This window comes from Nothobranchius furzeri, chromosome 7 (assembly GCF_043380555.1).
Source record: "Nothobranchius furzeri strain GRZ-AD chromosome 7, NfurGRZ-RIMD1, whole genome shotgun sequence".
Taxonomy (NCBI): Eukaryota; Metazoa; Chordata; class Actinopteri; order Cyprinodontiformes; family Nothobranchiidae; genus Nothobranchius; species Nothobranchius furzeri.
In genome coordinates, this window is record NC_091747.1 from 69,287,408 (window position 1) to 69,309,029 (window position 21,622).

A 21,622-nucleotide genomic window follows, 5' to 3' on the forward strand; every position below is an offset into this window, starting at 1 on the left:
GAGCAGAACACAGCAGGTCTTATATTATGACATCTCGCCTGCGATTGGCTAACAGCAACGTGATTCTACATGTGACTCTGTTTGCTCCACAAATTACACACGGCTGAGGGAGTTCAGCTTCATTGTCAAGTTGCTAATGCTAACGGTTAGCTTCTACTAGCTGATAAGTTCTCTGCTGTTTCCTGGACGCTAAATCAACAGCTATCCTCGTCATGAGTCAAGATGGGTGAGTTCATGAATCCTAATTTGACATAATGTCATACAATCTGGCTTTTTTTAAATCCAAACGTTTCCCTGTCTACTTAGCTAGAATTAGGGTTAGAAGATTATTTTCTCATTCCGTCTTCAGGAAAAACTGTTCATGTTTCAAAAATATCGAGTAAAAAAATGATTTCTCAGTGAACTTCGCTTTTAAAGATTGTGTTTCAAAAAATAACATCAGATCTGGTGACTGACATGTGTGTGCCACACTCATCTCCCTCCACTCCTCCAGTACCCTGGCTCACGACCGCTACCCTCCCCGTTCTGGATCGTGCACCTGCCTTAGAAACCGTCAGCACAGTTCCCTTTTCTGTTCCTCCTGATTATTGTCTCACCCACCGGTTCCCCCTAACCTGTGTCTATATCCTACATTGAGAACCGAGGACTCTCCTGCTCACCTGGCAGCGCCTTCAGTTTTCCCATTCCTGCTCATCGTTTTAGTAGCACCTTCAGTCCCCTACTCAAAGATTAATACATTTCTGTTTTACCTTATCCACTCTGTCTCCTGGTTTGATTCTGCATGTCGTGGGTCTGATGTTTAACCCCTTCCATGACATTTATAGAGCACCTCTCAAGATGAAAATTATGAGGCACTTCAAAAAAAAACATTAAATATAAAAAATGTCCCAAAATTATTAAAAATACTTTTAATTATAAAAATTCAAATTGTGAATAAAATAAAAAAAAATTCATCAAAAAGACCAAAGATCATTTGCTCCTGTGGCCCCCAGAGTCATGTTGCGGGTGTGGAGATGATGGACCAAGTGTGGTGGAGCAGATCAGGAGGTACAGATGCAGGCTTCAGGTAAAGTAAAATGGTTTTAATGGTGGAACGGGAATGAGCAGCACAAGACAACTATGACAAAAACTACAATGATCTGACAAAGACTGGTACAAGGAGGGAGGTATAAATACACAGGGAAAATGAGGAACACATGGGCAGGTAAACAAGGGGCAGGTGAAAACAATAAGAACTAATCAAGGGCAGGAGAGAGACACAGTCAGGGAGGCAGGGGCAGACCGTGACACCCAGACTCTGGAACTCTCTCCCCCTGAGCCTGAGATCGGTGGACTCAGTGGTCTCCTTTAAAAAGCAGCTGAAAACTCACCTGTTCAGGCTTTGGTGTGACCTTCACCACCCTCTCCTTGTTCTGCTCTTATTGCACCTTTCCTGGGATCCACTGATTTCCCTCTTTTTTTTCTTCATTATCTCTCTCATTACATTTTAATCACAATCGCTTCTCTCATTTTAAACATATTTTTAATTTTTTTAAATCTTTTTTTTTACTTTGTTTTTTTTTCTGTCAGTGTGTTTTTTGTGAAGCGCCGCGTGATTTTTATTTTAAGAAGCACTGTAGAAAAGATTTTTTTTGTTTTACGTACTGAGGACCGTTTTCTGTAGTTTCCCCACAAAGTGAGAACTTTTTTCTGGTCCTCACTTTTTGGAAAGCTTACCAGTTGGTTTTAGAGGCGTGGTGTGACGTTTTCGTTAGGGTTAGGAATAGATCAGCATCGGCTATGGTTAGGCGTAATACTGTCACAAAAATAAATGAGAGTCAATGGATGGTCCTCACTATGATATAAAAACAGACGTGTGTGTGTGTGTGTGTGTGTGTGTGTGTGTGTGTGTGTGTGTGTGTGTGTGTGTGTGTGTGTGTGTGTGTGTGTGTGTGTGTGTGTGTGTGTGTGTGTGTTAATTACTCTGGTCTGAACTTGTTCCCATAAATGACTCATCTCTTAGCAACATCTCTTGATGGTCCTGACAGAAGTGTCCTCTCTGAGGCTAATGAGCTAGCTAGCATAGCTAGGATGAGCCACCCGGCAGGAAAAGTCTGTATGACTGTTGATGTTACTGAGAATGATCAAAGACATCGCACAAGACTCTGCTTGTGTCGACTTGTTCTTTTTCATGAATGGCTGTCCGTCAGTAACAGCCCCCACCACACACACACACACACACACACACACACACACACACTTGCATACTTCCTTTTCCATCTCCCGTTTGTTTAGCTTGCAGCACACATCCTCTAAGCCAGAGAACCAGCCTTTCTGGTAGCTCTGTGTCGTAATTCTGTAATGATTAACTTTTTCCTCCTCAAAGACATAAGAGAGGAAATCCCCCAAAGGATTCCTACAAAAGGAGCGTAGAAGAAGCAGCGATCCTCCTGAGGTCAGTTTGACTCAAATATTACTGGATATGCAGGATAGAAACCAGCTTGAGAAACTCTTTGCAGTTTGCGTTTAGTTTGAGTTGCTTTCCATTTGACAGTGAGAGCTGACAATGGAGTTCACAGCTTTGCATTTGCTCTGGCTTCTGTCTGCGACGTCTCTTACAAAACAAGGTAAGTGTGTCTGTGTTGTCCACTGAAAAGCAAAAGCTGGAAAGACTTAAATGTTTTCTCTACGAATGCATGACAGGAAACAAACACGTGCCGCTCTGTTTCTCTTGATTAAATCTCACCTTTATCTTAACAGACTCTGTGAGGCTAAAGGTGAGCCCAATCATTGCTGCACAATGTGACACACGGGTTTTTCTATACTGCAACGCATCATCATCTCAGCCTGGACTATCAATCAAATACATGGACTGGTCCCAAGACGTGCAATTATGCTCTGTGAATGAAAAAGGAGACCTTTCCACAAACAATGTTTCTACTGATTTCCATTGCAAGTACCAGGAAGGACAACTGACTCTTGTTTTACACCGTGCACTGCCTCTGAAGAGTGGGAACTCAAGCCGCTACGCGTGCAAGCTTCGCTCCAACCAAGGGACGCTCCATGGATATACCACAGTGCAGCTTCAAGGTCAGAGTCCACGTTTGCTTCTGTTTAGACCAGACATGTCCAAAAATCAGGAAGTTAAAGACCTCATGGGCCTCAAATATGAGATTTTGTTTAAATCAACAAATGGAAAAATTATTTTTTTGGTGATTAGTTTTCTTCTTACTTCTGAAAACAGGTACAAAATGAACGTCTTAGAAAACCCCAAGTGTTTGTGCACATCAACAACAGCCTAGAGGAAAAACAGCATTCGTTGTAGAAATACAAGTGGAGGTTGCACAAAGTTGCTCAGAGGGCCACAAACGGCCCCCGGGCCGCACTTTAGACATGCCTGATGTAGACAAACAATACATTTGCCTAAAGCCGGGCGTACACTGTGTGACTTTTTCACTTTTTTGAGCCGATTTTCCAGTCGTGCGAGAATCCACGACATCGGGGCGAGTTTTGCGCCGAGCGGTCGTGTAGTGTACAGGGGGTTACGAGAGGCGATTAACACCACGTGACCAGCTACCGATCAGCAGTCGTGAGGTCGCACGGACTTCTGGAGTGTTTGATATTTTGCTCGTCCCTCGTGAGGATATCGCACTGTTGAAGTGGCGCTGCGAGCAGCTGCGACCCAAAAAGTACCAGAACCGCTCACGGCGCATGCGCAATCCCGCATCAACGCCGCTCGCTATTTCCCTAATAAAACACGTTGTTCGTTTTTGTTTCTACACGTTTTTTTTACTCACAAAGATTGTCAAGAAAGCGTGTTTGTCGTGTTCGTGTCAAATTAAACTGATCACAAAACACAGATTTACTTTCTTTATTTCGTTTTCCTCATCCAACCCCCATAAATCCCTGTGTGTCCTCCTGCAGCGCTCCCGAAGGACAACAGGCAAAACAAGACCAAAAAGTCTGACGTGTTGAGTAAAAACTGCTATTTTTAGCATAATTTTAGGTCCGACGTGTTGCTACCAGACGTACAGTGTGAGCGCATGGCTCGTGAGATCTGCTCTGCGAGGAAGTCGTACAGTTTGAGCTGAAGCTGAACGCTACGAGTGAAAAAGTCGCACAGTGTCCGCCCGGCTTAACACACATTAAAGTGGGCAGCTCAGCCTTAACCTTCTCAGGCTAAAAATCAGTTTTGGTAAAAGGACGAACAACTGAGTCCTTCAGGGGTACTACTGAGTTAAAAAAATGCTCATGAAGTACGTATGTGGAGTAAGCAGGTAGGTAGTTTTTAAAGTTGCAAATGTGCAACGCCTGCCTCCAGAGGGTTAACTGTTAAAATGTGAAGCTACAGTTAAGGCTGCCATGTTGAATTTTATATTTATTTCAAAATTTATATATTGTGACAAGCTCTCTCTCTCTCTCTCTCTCTCTCTCTCTCTCTCGCTCTCTCATTCTCTCTCTCTCTCTCTCTCTCTCTCTCTCTCTCTCTCTCATTCTCTCTCTCTCTCTCTCTCTCTCTCTCTCTCTCTCGCTCTCTCATTCTCTCTCTCTCTCTCTCTCTCTCTCGCTCTCTCATTCTCTCTCGCTCTCTCTCTCTCTCTCTCATTCTCTCTCTCTCTCTCTCTCTCTCTCGCTCTCTCATTCTCTCTCTCTCTCTCTCTCTCGCTCTCTCATTCTCTCTCGCTCTCTCTCTCTCTCTCTCTCTCTCTCTCTCTCATTCTCTCTCTCTCTCTCTCTCTCTCTCTCTCTCTCGTCCAAGAGGAGCACAAACAGCAAGCAGAGAAACTTTGATCGGCAACAGATCATATATTGCAAGAAAATAAAAGAATATTCTGTTTTGAACAATATTACAACTTAAAAGTGAGACACATTGAGTTTGTCGACACGCGACTGTTTCATCTGAGTTTAGGAGTTTGTTATTTCTTACTGATTCCACTGGACAATGGTGGTCAGTTTTGGGTTAGGAATGAGGCACTGCTCCAGCAGAGCTGGAGGGACTCTGTGTTTAGAGCATGTCTCACTGAAGGCAGATCCAGGGCGCAGTGAGGTTGAACCTCACAGCCAGCCCATGAACATCTGGGTGTCACTGTGGCTGAGCTGGAGGAGGTAGATGGAAAAACATGGAGTGTTCGCTGAAGTTGCCACTGTGACCTGCATCAGTATCATAAGGCTGATGTTTCATAGGTCAGATAAAGATAACAGATTGAATTAAAACAACCCTTGTGACTGGTTTAGGATCTAGTTGCGATGTCTCTTTGGATAAAAACATGAAAAAGTCTTAAGTTATCATGCATTTTAACACTTTTTTTTTCTTTAGAGTGCTGCGGGAGGGTTGAGAGTTCTTTATCGAGCCGTGGTCCAAACTGCACCTTCTCCAATGTATACCCAGACGGAGATGTACACTGGTTCCAGGGCTCCCAGAACCTCTCAGACGGGTCTGTGAGTCAGAGCACAGCCAAAAGTGTGGATAACGGCTGGCTCACCATCTACAGCTGGTTGACCATCAGTGGCCAGGAGACGCGTTCCGATGTGCCCTACAACTGTTCCTTAAAGAGCCCCATGTCCGACAAATACATTGCGAGTTCTTTGGTTCCGAAACTCATACCCATTAAAGGAAAAAGTCAGGAGCAATCCACACCTAGCAGAGCTGCATCACAGAAAACCAGGACAACAGTTTTGTTTGTCCTGGTCTCAAGTCTTTTTGCTTGGAAATAAGGTGTTCTACAAGGTAAGACCAGATCCCCGAGCGTGATAAGACACCAGGGTGGGTGATAATCATCAATCAGGTTGTACGAGGTACTCAGATAGCTGCCTGCTGTTTTTGTTTTATTTTTTATGGACCAGGGTAACAACACTGACTGCTGAGTGAGTCATGGCTGAAAGATGTATTAATCACTTTCCAGGTCCTGGGTTACGTAAACCAGGAAATCACAAATTGCTTGTGAGCTGAAAACCAACCTAAACAAACAAAAAAATATATATTTGATAGAGATTAATAAATTAGATGGAGACACACTAGAATGGGCCGACGCAGAAGACGACATCACTACGCTTTGTGGAGTCCTTTTTGCTACTGGTTCACATCCTGAGCCACACTTTCTCTGGAGACGTATTGTAAATAGTATGTTGTGTGTACTGGCAGCGCAGTTACCGGTAAACTCCTGTGAATTACAACAGTTTTCTAATAACTCTCGCAGGGAAACATTGAACAGATAAGCACCAGAACCATACCACTCCAACAGAAGGACCAGTTGTAGGTGAATGCTGCCTCTGGTGACTTTAATGATCATTACAATTGCAATTGAAAGACCTCTGCCGTATTGGTCTTTATTCCTGGATGCCCAACATTTCATTTATCCAATCATGTAGCACTGATGTCACATCTTCAATTGTCATCCTGAATATAAACATTAGATTTGTGTTTTATTCAGCCCTACACATAAAGACCCACCTCAGATGGGCTGAAGAGCCATAAATTGGCTCCTACTGCAAGATGGATGATAAACCATAATGTAGAAGTTTGTCTCAGACCATCAAATACAAGTTTCTACAGAGAATGTGAACTCTAAAGGAACATTTAAACTTTAACAATGGTCCAAGATAACCTCTTATTCCTGCTGCAGACTGACATCAGTGTTTTGGAACTTGACATAATTCTGATGGATTTGAGGAGATATGACATCTCTGTTGGTCCTGGGTCAAAAACGTGCAGGTGAGAAACAACTGGCAATCTTAGATTATACTTCAGCATGAAAAAAAGTTATTCCGCTGCTTTGGCCTTTTTGTTCTCTGGGATGAAAAGTGTAAATTCAACAAGAGAACATTTTAAAAGACAGAAATACTCAAATGTAGCGTTCATAAAAACCTCTCACTGTTTCCAGGCTTTTGAGCATCGTCCCAAAGGAAACTGAGACAGACGCAACATTAAATTCCACTTTTATTTTGTACATAAAACTGAAACACGGATCAGTAGTCTGTTTATTTTTATCTAAGAACTAAAAGGACTGATTTAAAAATATGAGTGTAACTCAGTCCTTTCTCATGGATAAACTACATTAACTTCATCCCAAATCAGACCACAGGTCTGACTGACTATGGACATGAGTTATTTCTGTAAGTGCTTGAATTCTCAGCCTGTCCTCAATACGTCAGGTGGAGACCACATCCAGGGGACGAATTTAGCTCAGAAGCCTTTGTCTTTTTACGTTTAACGCCTCAATGTTCCCTGTTCGGGATGGAAATCTTAGAGACTTTTCCATTCAGGAAAACCACAGAGAGCACTGAGCTTTAAGCAAGGGCACGTAGCTGCAGCAGCCATATATTTATGTATATGTCAGTATGGCCACAACCCATAGGGAACGTTCAGTCAAGAGGCAGGATCTATGGTTATCCATCGAGCCGTCTCCGTATGCTATTGGACTACAAACAATGTAATATACTCATTGCTTGGATCTCAGTCAACCATACACTGTCATACAAAATACATCATTTTTCTCTATCTGTTCTTGGCTCAAAGAAAAGCCCAAGTCTAAAAATGATGCCAAAGCCATTTCAGAGAAGTCTTCGTTGTTTCGCTCTGTCGCATCATCCTGCCCATCAAACTGATAGAGTGCTGTGAATAGGGACCCTAAGTCACTTCCGCACCACGGTTCCCCAGAAGAACAAAAAAATGAACGCAAGTCAACGGGGCTAAAAACGTATTTTTCTAATCCGCTTTACCTTACGCCCTGGATCACACATGTGTTGTACTGCAATTTAAATGAAAAGTAATGATGGGTGTTATGACCAGTGTTGGGCAAGTTACTTCAAAACTGTAATGCATTATTTATTACTTGTTACCCTCATTTTAAAGTAATTCAGTACATTACAATATTACTGATTTTAAAATGGAAGGCATTACACTACTTTTGCATTACTTTAAGTTACTTTCACCGATACAACTTCAGTATGAATCTGGTCATGTGACGCTCAGTGAGCTCATAACATATATGTGGAAGGTGATGTGGTGTCTGAGCTAGGATTGCTGTTAAAAACAGTCAGATATAATAACAGTGCTTTAAAATGATTGTTTACTAAATAAAAGCAACAACAATCTGTACTCTCAGCACGCTGCCATCTTAGATTAACTGAGCAGGGAGTGAGGTGGTGGGGGCTCCAAGCCTATTTGCCTTGGTCCCCAAATGCCTTGATACGGCCCTGGATGTGGGACTGACTTCTGGGGTGATCTGATTCTATCACATGTATAAATATTAAATGTTTATATATTATTGCTTTTCACTGGTAAAAATGTGTATTGGGGATAAATCTACCTACTTTTTTTCTTTTCAAGCACTTTGTTTTGTTTTCTTGATTTTATTTGAATAATTTCCGGCCCTTTCTCTCTCTAACCTTCCTGCATGCTGCATGTTTTCTCCGTCTTCCAGAAAAAACTGTTTCCGTGTTGGTTTCCTAGATTTCCTACTTTCTAACGATCAGCCAAAGGGATCTTCACATGCGCGGCGCTCCAGCAGTAATGAGTTGAAATCACCGGGGCCCAGATTATGAACTCAGCTGAGGCAAAGCACGTCAGAAAAGCACAAAATACCAGAGAATATGCGCCGATATGAACGATCGCAAGTGAATTATTTTGTTTTAGTGGAGCGATTTTGTGAATGTTGCAGCGGTCGCGTGCAGGATGCAGCTGAGCCGTTACCGCTGCGTCCTCTCTGCCCACAAAGCTGAGTCCATAAATGACGTAATATATGCAGATCTTGATCTGGGTTTAAAAATGTGTTGTAATTACCGCGTTACTGACAATTGTACCGAGTAAATATTACCATTTTCTTTCCCTGTAATGCCTTACATTACCACATTACAGCAAAAAGCAATGCATTACAGTAATTAATTACTTTTGTACCGCATTACTCCCAACACTGGTTATGACCACGCCAGTCACGTACTTTGAGATTTCTTAGCTTGTAAAAGTTCGTAATTAGCATGACTACAAACTAGAAATCGGCACGTCGCGTATGTGACGTCACCACATAATCTCCTGTCCCCAAAGTAGCTGCTACTTACCACATGACCAGACTTATGGTGGTTCTTTCCTCCTGTGGGAAGTTTGCTGAACTTACAGCCCTTTTCTCTCAGCTTTCTCTGTGTCTGGTTCGATGATGTCACTTTCGTGAAGCGCATTCTTAGTCCTGGACTTATTTTCACACAAAACCTAAAATAGCGTTTCCCCCTCTTCGAAAATAAGCGCTTTCTTGGTATCAAAATGTGTCTCTAAAATTCACAGGCATCATATGTGAAATCCATGGCACATAACAAGCAGAATTTGAAAATAGCGTTTTTAGCCCCGTTGACTTGCATTCATTTTTTCGTTCTTCCGGGGACCCGTGGTGCGGAAGTGACTAAAGCTTGGTTTATGCTTGACGCATTCACTTTCCGCGCGGTGATGCGGCTCGCGGATGGGACGCGCTTCACAACTCGCAGCGTTTATGGTTCGTGCGGCTTGTCTCTGCGGTGAGCCAATATTCTCCCAAACTGTAGGGGGCAGCATGGAGCTCTACGGCATGCATCCAACACTACACCATAGTAGAAGTAAATTACTGTTTACAACATGGCATTCCAGCATTTTTAACAGCGTCCTCGTCTTTTCCGACAGTGCGAGCTATTTCTCTCCAAGAATTATTAACAACATGTTGATCACGGTCATCTCTGAGAGCTGAATCATACAAATGTCTGTATTTACGAACCTCTGCCATACTAGTTCTTGCTGGTCCGCCATGTTTTTCCGCGTCCGTCCGTCCGCGTGGTTAGAAATTTTCCGAGGTGCGCGTTGCGGAAATTCTGGGCCGTGCGGAGGTGCGGTGGAGGGGCGTGGTTGTTAAAATGACGCAAAATGACGCAACTTTTCCGCGCGGAGCCGTGCGGACCTCGCGGACGCGTCAAGCATAAACCAACCTTTAGGCTCCCTATGGCCCACCAAACCGACAGAGCACTGTGAATGGCATGCCACATGATTGGTTAGGACTGAAAATGTTTCAGTGGAGTGCGGCTAGACCGACATGCAGAGCATCGCCATTTTGCTTCTGCTACGATCTGTCTAGGCTAGCTTTTAACACTGTAGGAGTGCTTTTGTTCCTGACTTCCCCTCAGAAGAAGAAGAAACAATCGTTTATATAGCGCCTCTCAAAGTAAAAATCATGAGGTGCTTCACCAGGACATAAATTTACAAAATACAAAAGATTAACAAATTATTTTTTAAATTTCAGAAAAAACATTGTAATAAAAATGTGAGGAAAGGAAAATAAGAAAATTAATAAAAAAGAGGTAATCAGTGGATCCCAGGAACGTGTAAATGTAAGAAAGTGAACACAACATATTTTGAAATATAATAATGTAAAAACATGAGCCTGATTTTGACAGTCAAAGCTACTGATGTGAATGTAACATGTACACTGTTCTTCGTACACGGGAAAGCAGATTTACAGAGCCGAGTGAAAACATTTTACAGCACTACGATGCTGCTTTAGCATTTTTACGCTGTTGTAAATACTGTGAAGGGATAAAAGCAACAGAAGTAAAGGTGGACAACATGCAGGTCCATAGGGCATCCAGCTGTAGCTTGGAAAATCATAAAATAATTAAATCAGTTTCCTTTGCTTTTTGATAGTTTAAATTATATCTGACAAATGTTTACAATGAGTGTCTGTAAATATGTTTTGTATAACAGTCTTGATTTTTTAATAAAAAAAAGCATTAAAAAAATCTCCAATATGACATTAATTGGTTAAAGTCCAATGAATCCATGATTTGACACACACACACTGGAGGTGATAATTTGATGTGTTTTCCTTTAGAACATGAGCAGGAAGTTTGTTTAAGGGAAGTGACAGCAGGAGCTCCAAAGGTAGAACTGGTGTTCCAGTAATCAAAAGGTTGCTGGTTTGATTTCATCTCATTGCTGGGAATTCTGCTGTTGTGTCCCTGGGCAAGACACTTCACCTGACTTGACTGCAGTGTCAGCTTGTCCATGGGGGGGCTCTAGGATGCCACCCTATCTGATATGAATGTAGAAAAAAAAACATCTAAAAGTTAAAGAATAGCTATTCCCTCCACAGGTGGTCTCATCCTTCCAAGCTCGGGTCCTCTACCAGAGGCCTGGGAGCTTGAGCGTTCTGTGCAGTCTCCTAGCTGTTCCTATATCTGCACTTTTCTGGACTGAGATGTCTGATGTTTTTCCTGGGATCTGCTTTAGCCACTTCTCTGGTCTGGGGGTTACTGCCCCCGAGTGCCCCGATGACCACGGGGCACCATCCTTAAATGGAAGACGTTTGGGCCAACCAGAACCCTTCCTAGAGCAAGCCATCCAGGCAAACTGAGCTACCAGGGGAGAAGAGCCTTGGTGAGAGAGGTAAAGACAAACCCAAAGATCACTGTGGCTGAGCTCCAGAGATATCAGGAGATGGGAGGAAGTTGTAATTAGTCAACCGTCACTGCAGCTGTCCACCAGTCAAGGCTTTATGGAAGAGAGGCCCATCAGAAGCCTCTCCTCAGTGCAAGACACATGGAAGCCCACATGGAGTTTGCAAAAAGACGCGCTGACAGACAATTGAAACAAACAAGCAGCAACATAACAATAATACAGTGAGGTACTTTAATAAAAAAGTAACTCTTGTGATCCAATAACAGCAGTTGGGTAGATAAGTTGACTTTGAATGGTCGGCTGTTAACCCTGACTCTAGAGTACTTTGGTCTACAGAGACATTCCTGGGGGACTGAAACCTGCCCATCGGAGGCTTCCCCCGATGGTAGGTGTGAATTTGAGCTGGCCAAACAGTCGAAAGTTGGGTCACCTCAGTTCGAAGCAGATCACTGGTGGATGAGGTCTGTAAAAATGGCCGGTTAAGCAGGGAAAAAAACAGGCTACCCAGGTGTCCATCCATCCACCCATTATTTTCCCCTTATCTGGAGTCAGGCCGTGGGGACAGCGGCCTAAGCGAGGAGGCCATGACTTCCCTCTCCCCAGCCACTTGGGCCAGCTCCTCTGAGGGAATCCCAAGGCGCTGCCATATTGCCGCCGCTGTCCATGGGCAATTAAGTACGCAGAATGCGTAGGGCCCAGGCCCCCACAATGCGGCTTTAAAATTGAGGCGAACCCGGAAGTAAAAAAAATGCAGTTCCACCCTCATCCACTAGGGGCTGGTGTCAGAAACGAGCAAATCCTCATTGACTCCCATGTTAAAAATACCAATTTCACAGCAGAAATAAACATGTTTACAGCCTGGTACCAGAACATGTTTTTGGTTTAAATGATCTAGTTTACACTCATGACAACTCTGAGGGGGGTGAATTTTGTTCTCACTCTTCTGTTTAAGTGTATTAAAAGCCTAAAATTCTGTATAATTAATGAGCATCAGACCCACGTGACCACAGAGCTAGCTCCGTGGAAATGCCCGGTTTTAGGTCACTGCCGCCTTTTTCCTTTTACTAGCTGAGTTTATCAAAGTAGCTAGCTAACTATCATTTTAACATGTAGCATGTACTGTTTAAACATGAAATTTAGATGTAAAATACGGTAAAGTAATTAATAGGGCATATGTCGATGGGTAAAACCCAGTGCATTTAACATAAAAATGGGTTGAAATCGTTGAAATATGACGGAGCGCTTGGAGGGACACCTGTGTCCCATTCTTCCATCCGTTTCTCCCCAGCGGTCAGGCTGGTGCGTGTCTGACCGATGCGGCGCCTAGCTGCTGCGCGGGCTGACCGCTCGTGGAGCTCTCGGACTCGGACCTGTTCTCCCGACAAAATATCTGAATAATGAAAGTTGCAGTAGTTCTCCCAACACGGCTGCACCCTTCGACCTGCCTCGGCCCTTGTGAGGCCATGGTTTATCACGTGGTCCACAAGTGTTGCCCTGGTTTCGTCAGGAATCTGTCGATGTGGTTGGGCTCTTCTTCCCCGGTTTTGTCCCCTTCCTCCACACATCCTCACCCCTCTTCTACAAGGCTGACCTTCCATGTTCTGCAGTTTTGTAGATACAGTATGCACCTCGTGCCAACCCTGTGTGCTGGTTTACGGTATTTATATATACTTGTAAAGTCGGGGTTAACGCGATTCACCTGTTAGGGACTGTGTAGAAGAGGCTTTTCTTTGGTTGCAAGTAATAGTTCACACTCCTCTTTTCATTAGTGTAAGATAAGGTTCACCTGAGAAAAGTCATTTATGGAGATTTTCATGGAAACTCTTTAAAAATAGGGTTATGAAAAATGTTTGACAAGATGTTCAACAGTTCTGAGTGCAAGCCATGAAATGAAGAATTATTTAACATACCTAGACATCGGATACTCGTAAAGGAACATTGTGTCTCCATATTTGGAGTTAAATTGTGGAATAAATTGAATACTGAACTCAAGAATGCAAAAACAATATTGACTTTCAAAAACGAGATAAAAAATAAAACGATTAACTTATATAGATCCGTTACATAAATGTGTGAGGGGAGGGGGTGGGGGGGATTAAAGGAACAAAATATTAACCTAGTATGTGCTTGTATGTGTATATATGTATGTATATAGATCTGTAACTTAATGCTTCTTTCTGTGTAAATTGTTTTCTTTTTCTATTTTTTTCTCAAATTCATGGGTTGAGATTTTGTCGGCCAACAGGTCCAGGAACTATATTGTTCAATTTCCTTAAGAATCATATGATTATTTCATTTGTATTAATGCTATTTTAGTTAAAAGGGGCAGACAACATAAGTTTTTCTTCTTTCTGTCCCCTCTTTCATTTTGGCTTGCAGCAATTTAGTTCTGATTGTATTTTTATTTTAATGTCAATAAATGAAAATAAAAGATTTAAAAAAAAAAGATTATTAGTTGTATGAACAATGACTGTTCAGCCTGTACAAGTATAGTTAATTATGACATACGTGATGAAAGCACGTCAAAAATGACCATTCTTAAGATATTTGGACTTACTCAACTGCTTCATGTCCAAAGGCAACCGCCACTAGGTCGTGCCAGCACCACGACATGTTGTGGAGGTTGAACTAACTGTTGTGTAAAGCTTAATTCTGTAGTGAGAAATGCACCAAAGCAACTTGGAAAAACTGTAATCAGGAACTCAAGGCAGAAGTTAACGTTCAGGTGGTGCTTGTAGTACAAAATCACCACTAGATGGCAGCATTGTCTAACAAAGGACTTTTTCAACAGCGCCCAACAATAAACCATTATGAGCCATGTTCTAATACAGTACATGATACAGTACATGATACAGTACATGATACAGTACATGATACAGTACATGATACAGTACATGAGCATCTAGGCTACTTTTCCTTTTTAACAAAACTGAACAGTGTTAATATTTGTTTCTGTGTGACGTCTGAGCTTACTGCTCGTTTGCCGACACTAACCGGGTGTCATGTGCACAGCTGAATTGGAAACATATGATTCCTGCTTGTCATTGTTTTGTATGAGAAGGAGGGATTTAGGAGTGACTGAGGAAAAAATGTTCCTTTGCCAGTTCTGGGAGGATTAAGGACGAGGATGCTGCCAGTCTGACCACTGAAACCAAACATTTGAAAATCAAGCTAGCCTTTGACCTGCTGTTATGTATTCTTCTTCAGTTTTGTGAAATGCTTGTCATTGTACATCTTAGGTGTGTTCTTGCTGTGTCTTTCTAATTCCATTCTTTCGTTCTTTTTTAAACACAGAAACAGTTTTGTTTACCTGTTTGTAGCTACAGTTTCGCCGACGGCTGCCGTCGGCGAAACTGTAGCTACAAACAGGTAAACAAAACTGTTTCTGTGTTTAAAAAAGAACGAAAGAATGCTTGTCATTGTGTTTCCAAATGTTTCTAGAAGTTTTGGCTTCTCTGCAAGCGACTTTGCTGGTAGAGTTCACATTTCTGCTCGTTTGTGCTGTTTTGGTTTTGTTGGCTAAAGGCTCCTGCTGTTGTTTTTGTCGCAGATACAGAGTGCGAACATGACTGCGAGCCACAAGAAAGCAAAGGTGCTCTGCTTGATTGTGACGCTGAACATCTTCATCTGTGTCTTGATGGGCCTGAAGTGGAATTTTGGGACCGGACAAAGCCGTCAGCAGAAGGTTCGAATCCCATCCCAGAGGTTTTGGCGCCAACAGTTTCTGAGTGAATCTTTCTGGAACAAGGAGCAGCAGCTGCTAGACGTAGTTCACAACCCAGTCATGAACTCTGCGCTCTCCAGCAACTCCACCAGTCTGTTGCCAGGTTGGATAAATAAATGACACAAAACCTCTTAACGCCTGTGAACCAGATTACAGGGTTCCAGCCCAAATCTCAGACTACAACACAGTGCCGCAGCGGTTTCGAGACTTGCTTCTGCAGGACCTACCCCATGCTGATAAATCAGCCCCACATCTGTAAGGAAAACCCATTTCTGCTGCTGGTGGTCAAGAGTTTAATCCCACACTTTGACCGCCGGCAGGCCATTCGTCAGACGTGGGGTCACGCAGGCATCTTAGCCAATCGGACAGTAGTGACCGTCTTCCTGCTTGGCAGCACTTTGTTGGTGGAGAGTTTTCCAGATCTGCAGGGAATGCTTGTCCATGAGGGGAATTTTCTCAAAGATTTACTCCAGTGGGACTACAGGGACACTTTCTTTAACCTCACCCTCAAACAGGTCCTTTTTCTGGACTGGTTTAGAAAACACTGTCCTCAAGCCCTGAAGGGGGATGATCTATCTATCTATCTATCTATCTATCTATCTATCTATCTATCTATCTATCTATCTATCTATCTATCTATCTATCTATCTATCTATCTATCTATCTATCATCTATCATCTATCTATCATCTATCTATCTATCTATCTATCTATCTATCTATCTATCTATCTATCTATCTATCTATCTATCTATCTATCTATCTATCTGAACTTCTTCTAGTTGGCACTAACTCCACCCTCTCAACATCTGACAGCTTTTTTTTAACTATTGACAGCGCCACAGTCTCCCCCTCACCTCACGTCAAGAGTCTGGGTGTCATTCTCAACAGCTCACTTTCTTTTCAGGCTCACATTAATAACTTAATTCGGTCAGCATACTTCCATTTACGTTCCATAAACCGTCTCCGTCCCTCACGGACCCCTCACACTGCCGCCATTCTCGTCCACAGCCTAGTCACCTCCCGTCTCGACTATTGCAATTCACTTCTTTATGGTCTTCCCAACAAACTCCTTCATAAACTGCAACTGGTCCAGAATTCAGCAGCCCGTATTATCACCAGAACCCCTTCCTTTCACCACATCACCCCGATTCTCCAGCAGCTTCACTGGCTCCCAGTTAAATTCAGGTCCATCTTCAAAATTCTCCTCCATACCTTCAAAGCAATCCACAACCTCTCTCCTCCATATATCTCAGACCTTATAAGTATTCACACCCCATCCCGTTCTCTCAGATCTTCTTCATCCATCCATCTTGCGGTTCCTTCTGCCCGTCTCGCTACCATGGGGAGCAGAGCTTTCAGCCGCTCTGCTCCCCGTCTCTGGAACTCACTTCCCCCAGACATCAGGAACATCGACAGTTTTACCCTTTTGAAAACAAAACTCAAAACACACATGTTTAGATCTGCCTACAACCTCTGATTTTATTGAAATGTTTCTCTCTGTTTTTTTTTTTCTTCTTTGGGTTTTATTATTGTTTTATTGTATTTTATTACGTGTTTTGTGTAAAGTGACCTTGGGTGTCCTGAAAGGCGCTTTTAAATAAAATGTATTATTATTATTATTATTATCTATCTATCTATCTATCTATCTATCTATCTATCTATCTATCTATCTATCATCTATCTATCATCTATCTATCTATCTATCTATCTATCTATCTATCATCTATCTATCTATCTATCTATCTATCTATCTATCCATCATCTATCTATCCATCATCTATCTATCTATCTATCTATCTATCTATCTATCCATCATCTATCTATCCATCATCTATCTATCCATCTATCTATCTATCTATCTATCTATCTATCTATCTATCTATCTATTTGTAATGTCTATTATGTTCTATTATATTGTTCAAGATCCTCCACTCGGTTTTCCAGATACGCCAGCCGTTTGGCGTTCTCCGCGTTCTGAATCCGGAGCGCCTTCACTTCCTCCACCAGGCCCAAGATCGCTTTCTGCTGCATTTTCACAACGGAGATCTCCTCCGACATAAATTTCAGTGATTTTTTAATATCATCGCCACCTTCTGCTGTCCGTCCCTTCTTTGGACCCATTTCCGCAGTGCTGAGAGGTTCGGAGAAGAAGTTCTGTTGGTGATGTTCTAAAGGCCCGCTCGCCAAGCAACTCAGGGTGTCTCCTTCTTCTCTCCTCTTCCTCCTGTGTGCTGTTTGCAAGTAACGACGATGAGTGGAGGCCCATTTCTTCAGGTGTTTCGTAAAACACGAGACAATTATAGAATCAGTTACTGGGTTTCTATCTAACATCTTTGACAAGAGTCTTTTGTTCCAAAGCAGGTCTCTAGAAACTTTCTTATAAATCTTCTTATAGATTTTGGATGCATTTTCGGGGTGAATAAAATCGTTTTGACCTTCATTTTTAACTTCAGCCCAGATCTTGTTGAAAAAATAATCGTATGTGTCTTGATGGACCTCAAACGTGCAGCCTGACGGTGCTTCTGAAGCAGCCTTCGTAGTCGCTTTCCTGACAAGTTCACTGACAAGTGTGTGGAAACATTCATTTACATCTCCAAACACCTCATAGCTCTCTTCACACGACGACAGCTCTGAATGACCGCTCACAGAAAGATCCTCTGTTTCTTGGCGCTGAAACAGTGACTCTAGTATAATTTGTGACGGTAGATCCCCCGTCTCTAAAAGCTGCTCTTTACCGTCTCTTATGTGGGCTAAAGGTGACAGATTTGCATCTTCTACCGTCTCTGATAACGGTAGCAGAGATCTGCAGCTCGGTACTTTAATGGTTTCAGACAAGATGCCATCCTCTGGTAGTGGAACCCCTGAAAACTCGTTTGAAACTAAATTCACATCATGAGAAATGAGTGAATTTTCAAGAAATTGCATGTTCGAAACTATTTTTTCATCTGTGTGTTCTTCAGGCATAGAGATGTCGCGTGTTATTGTTTCTAATTCCTCTAAGACGTCAGATGTTTCTGTGAATATTCTTTTTAAAAACGTAAATAAAACCCCCTTGAAGCATTTCATGACACATTTTGTGAAACGTTTTTCGTCCATGGGATTTGTCTTCCATTCTTCTTCCACCGCAGCCCAGACTTTGTCAAAGACATACTTGCATAAGCCTTCTTCTTGCTCAGGTGACCATCTAAGTAATTTAGCAGGCCTATGTACTGTTTTGCGTACATAGTTAGCGACAGCAGTTTTAAGATAATCGTTCATCTCATCACTGCTCTGTTCACCCATCACAAACAAATATTTTACATTGTCTCCAACTTGAGAAAGTGATTTGACATCTTTTTGGTTTTCCATCGCCTCCTCCTCCTCCTCCTGGGTTTCCTGGTTTTCCATCTGCATAGAGGAGACTGAATCCTGGTCTAGCTCCACAGATTCAGAGCGATACATTTTCGTCGATTTTCTCTTAAAAGCGTTGGACACGGCTGTCCCTATAATTGAAAAGAACTTTCTGATACCAGATTTTACACAGTGTTTCTCCAGCTGTCGTAAAAACATTTGAACAAATTCATTATCCATTACTGGGCGTTTCTCAGACAAAGCGTTCAATAAGTGTCCTTCACTGCAGATCATGGCTTTGCGAATGTCATAGGAAGTCCTAATGAAGGTTTTGTCAAAATTGTCTGGGGTGATAGAGAACTCATGTAGTTTAGTCTCTACTGCATCCCAGATTAAGTCAAAATGATAATCATAGATTTCCTCCTCGGTGTTTTCTGACCAATCCTGAGCCCATCGTGCGCCTACATATTCAATTGTGTCTCTCAAAAGTTCACTCACAAATGCTTTTGTGACGTCCTCTTTGCTAACACTTGAATCCATTTTAAATCTTATGTCTTCAAAACTTGTCTCCAAAGAACAGAATTTATTCCAGGTGCTGAGCCTTCGCCTGTCGCTTATAAAGTGAAAAGAGTTGATCCCTCGAGAGGACGTAACTCCTTTATGACGTCACGATGCCTTTGATTACGCGATCACAACACTACTACACCCTTGCTTCCAAAGTTCAACTGCACAGACGTCGACGTCGTAGACGGACGTAAACGTAAACTGACGCGGACGCTGGCAGACCTTAATTTATGCCCGGTGTTTTTTTAAATTAATTTGTTTATTTTTAATAAAACTGGGTATCTGTACACAGCATAGAAATAAAGCACAAAAGTACAAAACAAACAAAGGGGCAAAAGTACTAAAACATTGTTCAAAATTTAAGAATACAGAGCACAATCACAGAATAAATGGGGAATTATTACCAATTATCTAAGTTAAATTTTTCAAATAACTTCCAAATTTTTATGGCTTTTAATCTATGTTCGGTGTTCTGTCTCCCTGCTTGCTTGTCGAATATTCCTACCGCAGCGTGTTACGACGTTTCGCATTTGTTTACAGTAAAAGAACGGGCTTATTAAGCACGGTTGTCGGTCTGTGCTTCCGCGTTTCACAGGTAAGTTGGAGAAGGCATGAGTGTACCGTGCGCCCTCTTGTGGCTATATAATGGTATTACAACTGGCTGGCTAAATCTTGTCTGACTGGCAAGAGTGATTAAAAAAACATCTGCAACATAAAACCCGTTATTAAAAATAACATTTTGATGTCCTCTGTGTCCACTTTCCTTGACATTTGTTTGTGTTAGTATAATGGGATGACTGCTTTTGTCTCTGTCACGTGACTTGTAAATACTATCTCTGTATGTTTCCACTACTTTGTGTCTAACATCAACCTGCCGGAGGGTCTGCAGATGGAAATTAGCCCAAGGCTATAATCTGGCATATTTAAATTTATTGAAATGTTCATTAATATGTATTGCCCCTCTTCCTAAGAAATAAATAAAATAAAATAAAAATGTGTTTGTGTCACACGCTGACACATTTCTCAATATTTTCTACTGAATAACTTTTGAAAACAGTTCTTGCAAAGATGCAACTCATGTTTAGGAGCATGGAAACAACTAAAACACGGTGGATAGGGAATGTCGAGGACCAGATCCAGGTCTGAATTATTAACAATGTTTGTTTTAGCTTAAAAGTAAAACTAAAACACAGCTGTGTTTCAAAGCCTTGAGGAGCAACAAAAGATGCTCCTAAAACCGTCCAAATTTATTGCAACATTTTTTCTTAACATTACAATCAAAGCATCTCCAGTTCACATGGGTGATATTCAGACCGGCACAGAAAGCACCTCGAGTTCATCTATAGTAGCAGAAGGAGCAAGTCATTCATTGCACTCCACAACCACATTGAATCAATAGTTTTATTGTCATTGTTTTAATAAAGGTGTAGCATGAAAAAAACATGGAGGATAATAGTCATTAAGTGACTATTTTTAGAAACTTCACACAAAAACAACCCATGACTGGCAACAAGTTAAGCATTACAAGAAGCTATAATGACTAAATCAGCACCTTTCCAACACTTTTATTTGCTTCTCAGAGCTGCTAAAAATAAAAGCAACAACATCAAAAGTTTCTATCACATTCTTTATTGAAAGTAAGATTTTTTAGTTTGTTTGAAGTTCAGAAATAATAAAATTGGTCAGATTTATATAAAAAAATCATAAAGAAAAAAGTATTTTACTTGTTTTCGTGGCTTTTAAAGAGACCATCTAAAATAATAAAAATATAACACATGTTATGTGTGTTTTATTCTGCTCCAGCAGGTGGGGCTAGTGCGCCTTTACGCTGGTTACCGACCACCGGAAGAAGCAGAAACCGGAAGCTGCTAGGAGAGCAGCTAGCTTGTTGTTGCTCTGGTGTGTGAGGAGAATATTTGAGGCTCTGCAGTAAAAATGTCTTCACTTCAGTCTCTGGGAGAGTTGATCCGCTAAAGCGACTAACTGCTGCTGCTGCAGAAATCTTCTCACCAGGCTGTGGAAACTTTCTTCTCCTCCTCAACAACTTGGTGGAGTTCTTTCCAGAACCAGAGAAGATATTCTGCGGTCTTCGTGACAATCGGAGCTCCAGAATCAGGTTGTGGGCCAGAAAAGCTTTTCTCTAGACTTCCTGCCCTCTGGATCTGCTGCTGTTCCTTTGGCCAGAACCAAAGTGTTGGATCTTTAATCTCCTGCGTTGTTCTGAAGCAGCATCTTAATCAGCTCTCCTGCTTTGTTTCTGTTGCAGCTGTTAGCTAAACACGGCTAAAGAAAACCTGCTACCACTTCAGGATCATCCATCAGCTGGGACTGATTCCCCGTGTGTTCTTCACCACCTGGACCTGGACAGCATGGACACAGGTACTGGTGGATGAATGAATGAATATATGGTCAGTCTATGGTGGGACATTACAGTGAAATTATGAGAATGAGGTTCAATCTTTAAAATAATGATCTGTATATGTTTAGCACTACTGGGGTTCTAAAACCCCCCAAAGCTTTTTACATCACAACCAGTCATTCACTCATTCACACACTATTGTAGAACCTTGAAGATTTAGAGTGACTAGATCCAATGAACGATTTTGAAGTCAAG

The 21,622-nt window shown here is 42.0% G+C and overlaps 2 protein-coding genes and 1 pseudogene across 3 annotated transcripts in view; all 3 read left to right on the forward strand.

Moving 5' to 3' along the window:
* Positions 1 to 2,276: 2,276 nt before the first annotated feature.
* On the forward strand, positions 2,277 to 12,314 carry LOC107395668 (uncharacterized). 2 transcript variants are annotated; one of them, XM_015975092.3, is made up of 4 exons: positions 2,277 to 2,434; positions 2,534 to 2,606; positions 2,740 to 3,069; positions 5,297 to 12,314. In XM_015975092.3, the coding sequence occupies exons 2-4, from the start codon at positions 2,546 to 2,548 to the stop codon at positions 5,692 to 5,694; spliced, it is 789 nt and encodes a 262-aa protein (XP_015830578.3). In that variant the 5' UTR covers positions 2,277 to 2,434; positions 2,534 to 2,545; the 3' UTR covers positions 5,695 to 12,314. The 2 variants fall into 2 exon arrangements, with proteins under 2 accessions (XP_015830578.3, XP_054607797.2); XM_054751822.2 differs by having other exon boundaries at positions 2,277 to 2,606; positions 5,297 to 12,313.
* Positions 12,315 to 14,797: 2,483 nt separating this feature from the next.
* On the forward strand, positions 14,798 to 16,531 carry LOC129167247 (uncharacterized; annotated as a pseudogene).
* Positions 16,532 to 20,198: 3,667 nt separating this feature from the next.
* The window catches only part of LOC107372828 (zinc finger protein 135-like), a 17,571-nt gene continuing 16,147 nt past the window's right edge, over positions 20,199 to 21,622 (forward strand). The window contains exons 1-2 of the mRNA XM_070553650.1: positions 20,199 to 21,124; positions 21,275 to 21,387. Coding sequence (XP_070409751.1) covers positions 21,378 to 21,387 — 10 coding nt within the window. The 5' untranslated portion in view covers positions 20,199 to 21,124; positions 21,275 to 21,377. The remainder of the gene's footprint in view (positions 21,125 to 21,274; positions 21,388 to 21,622) is intronic.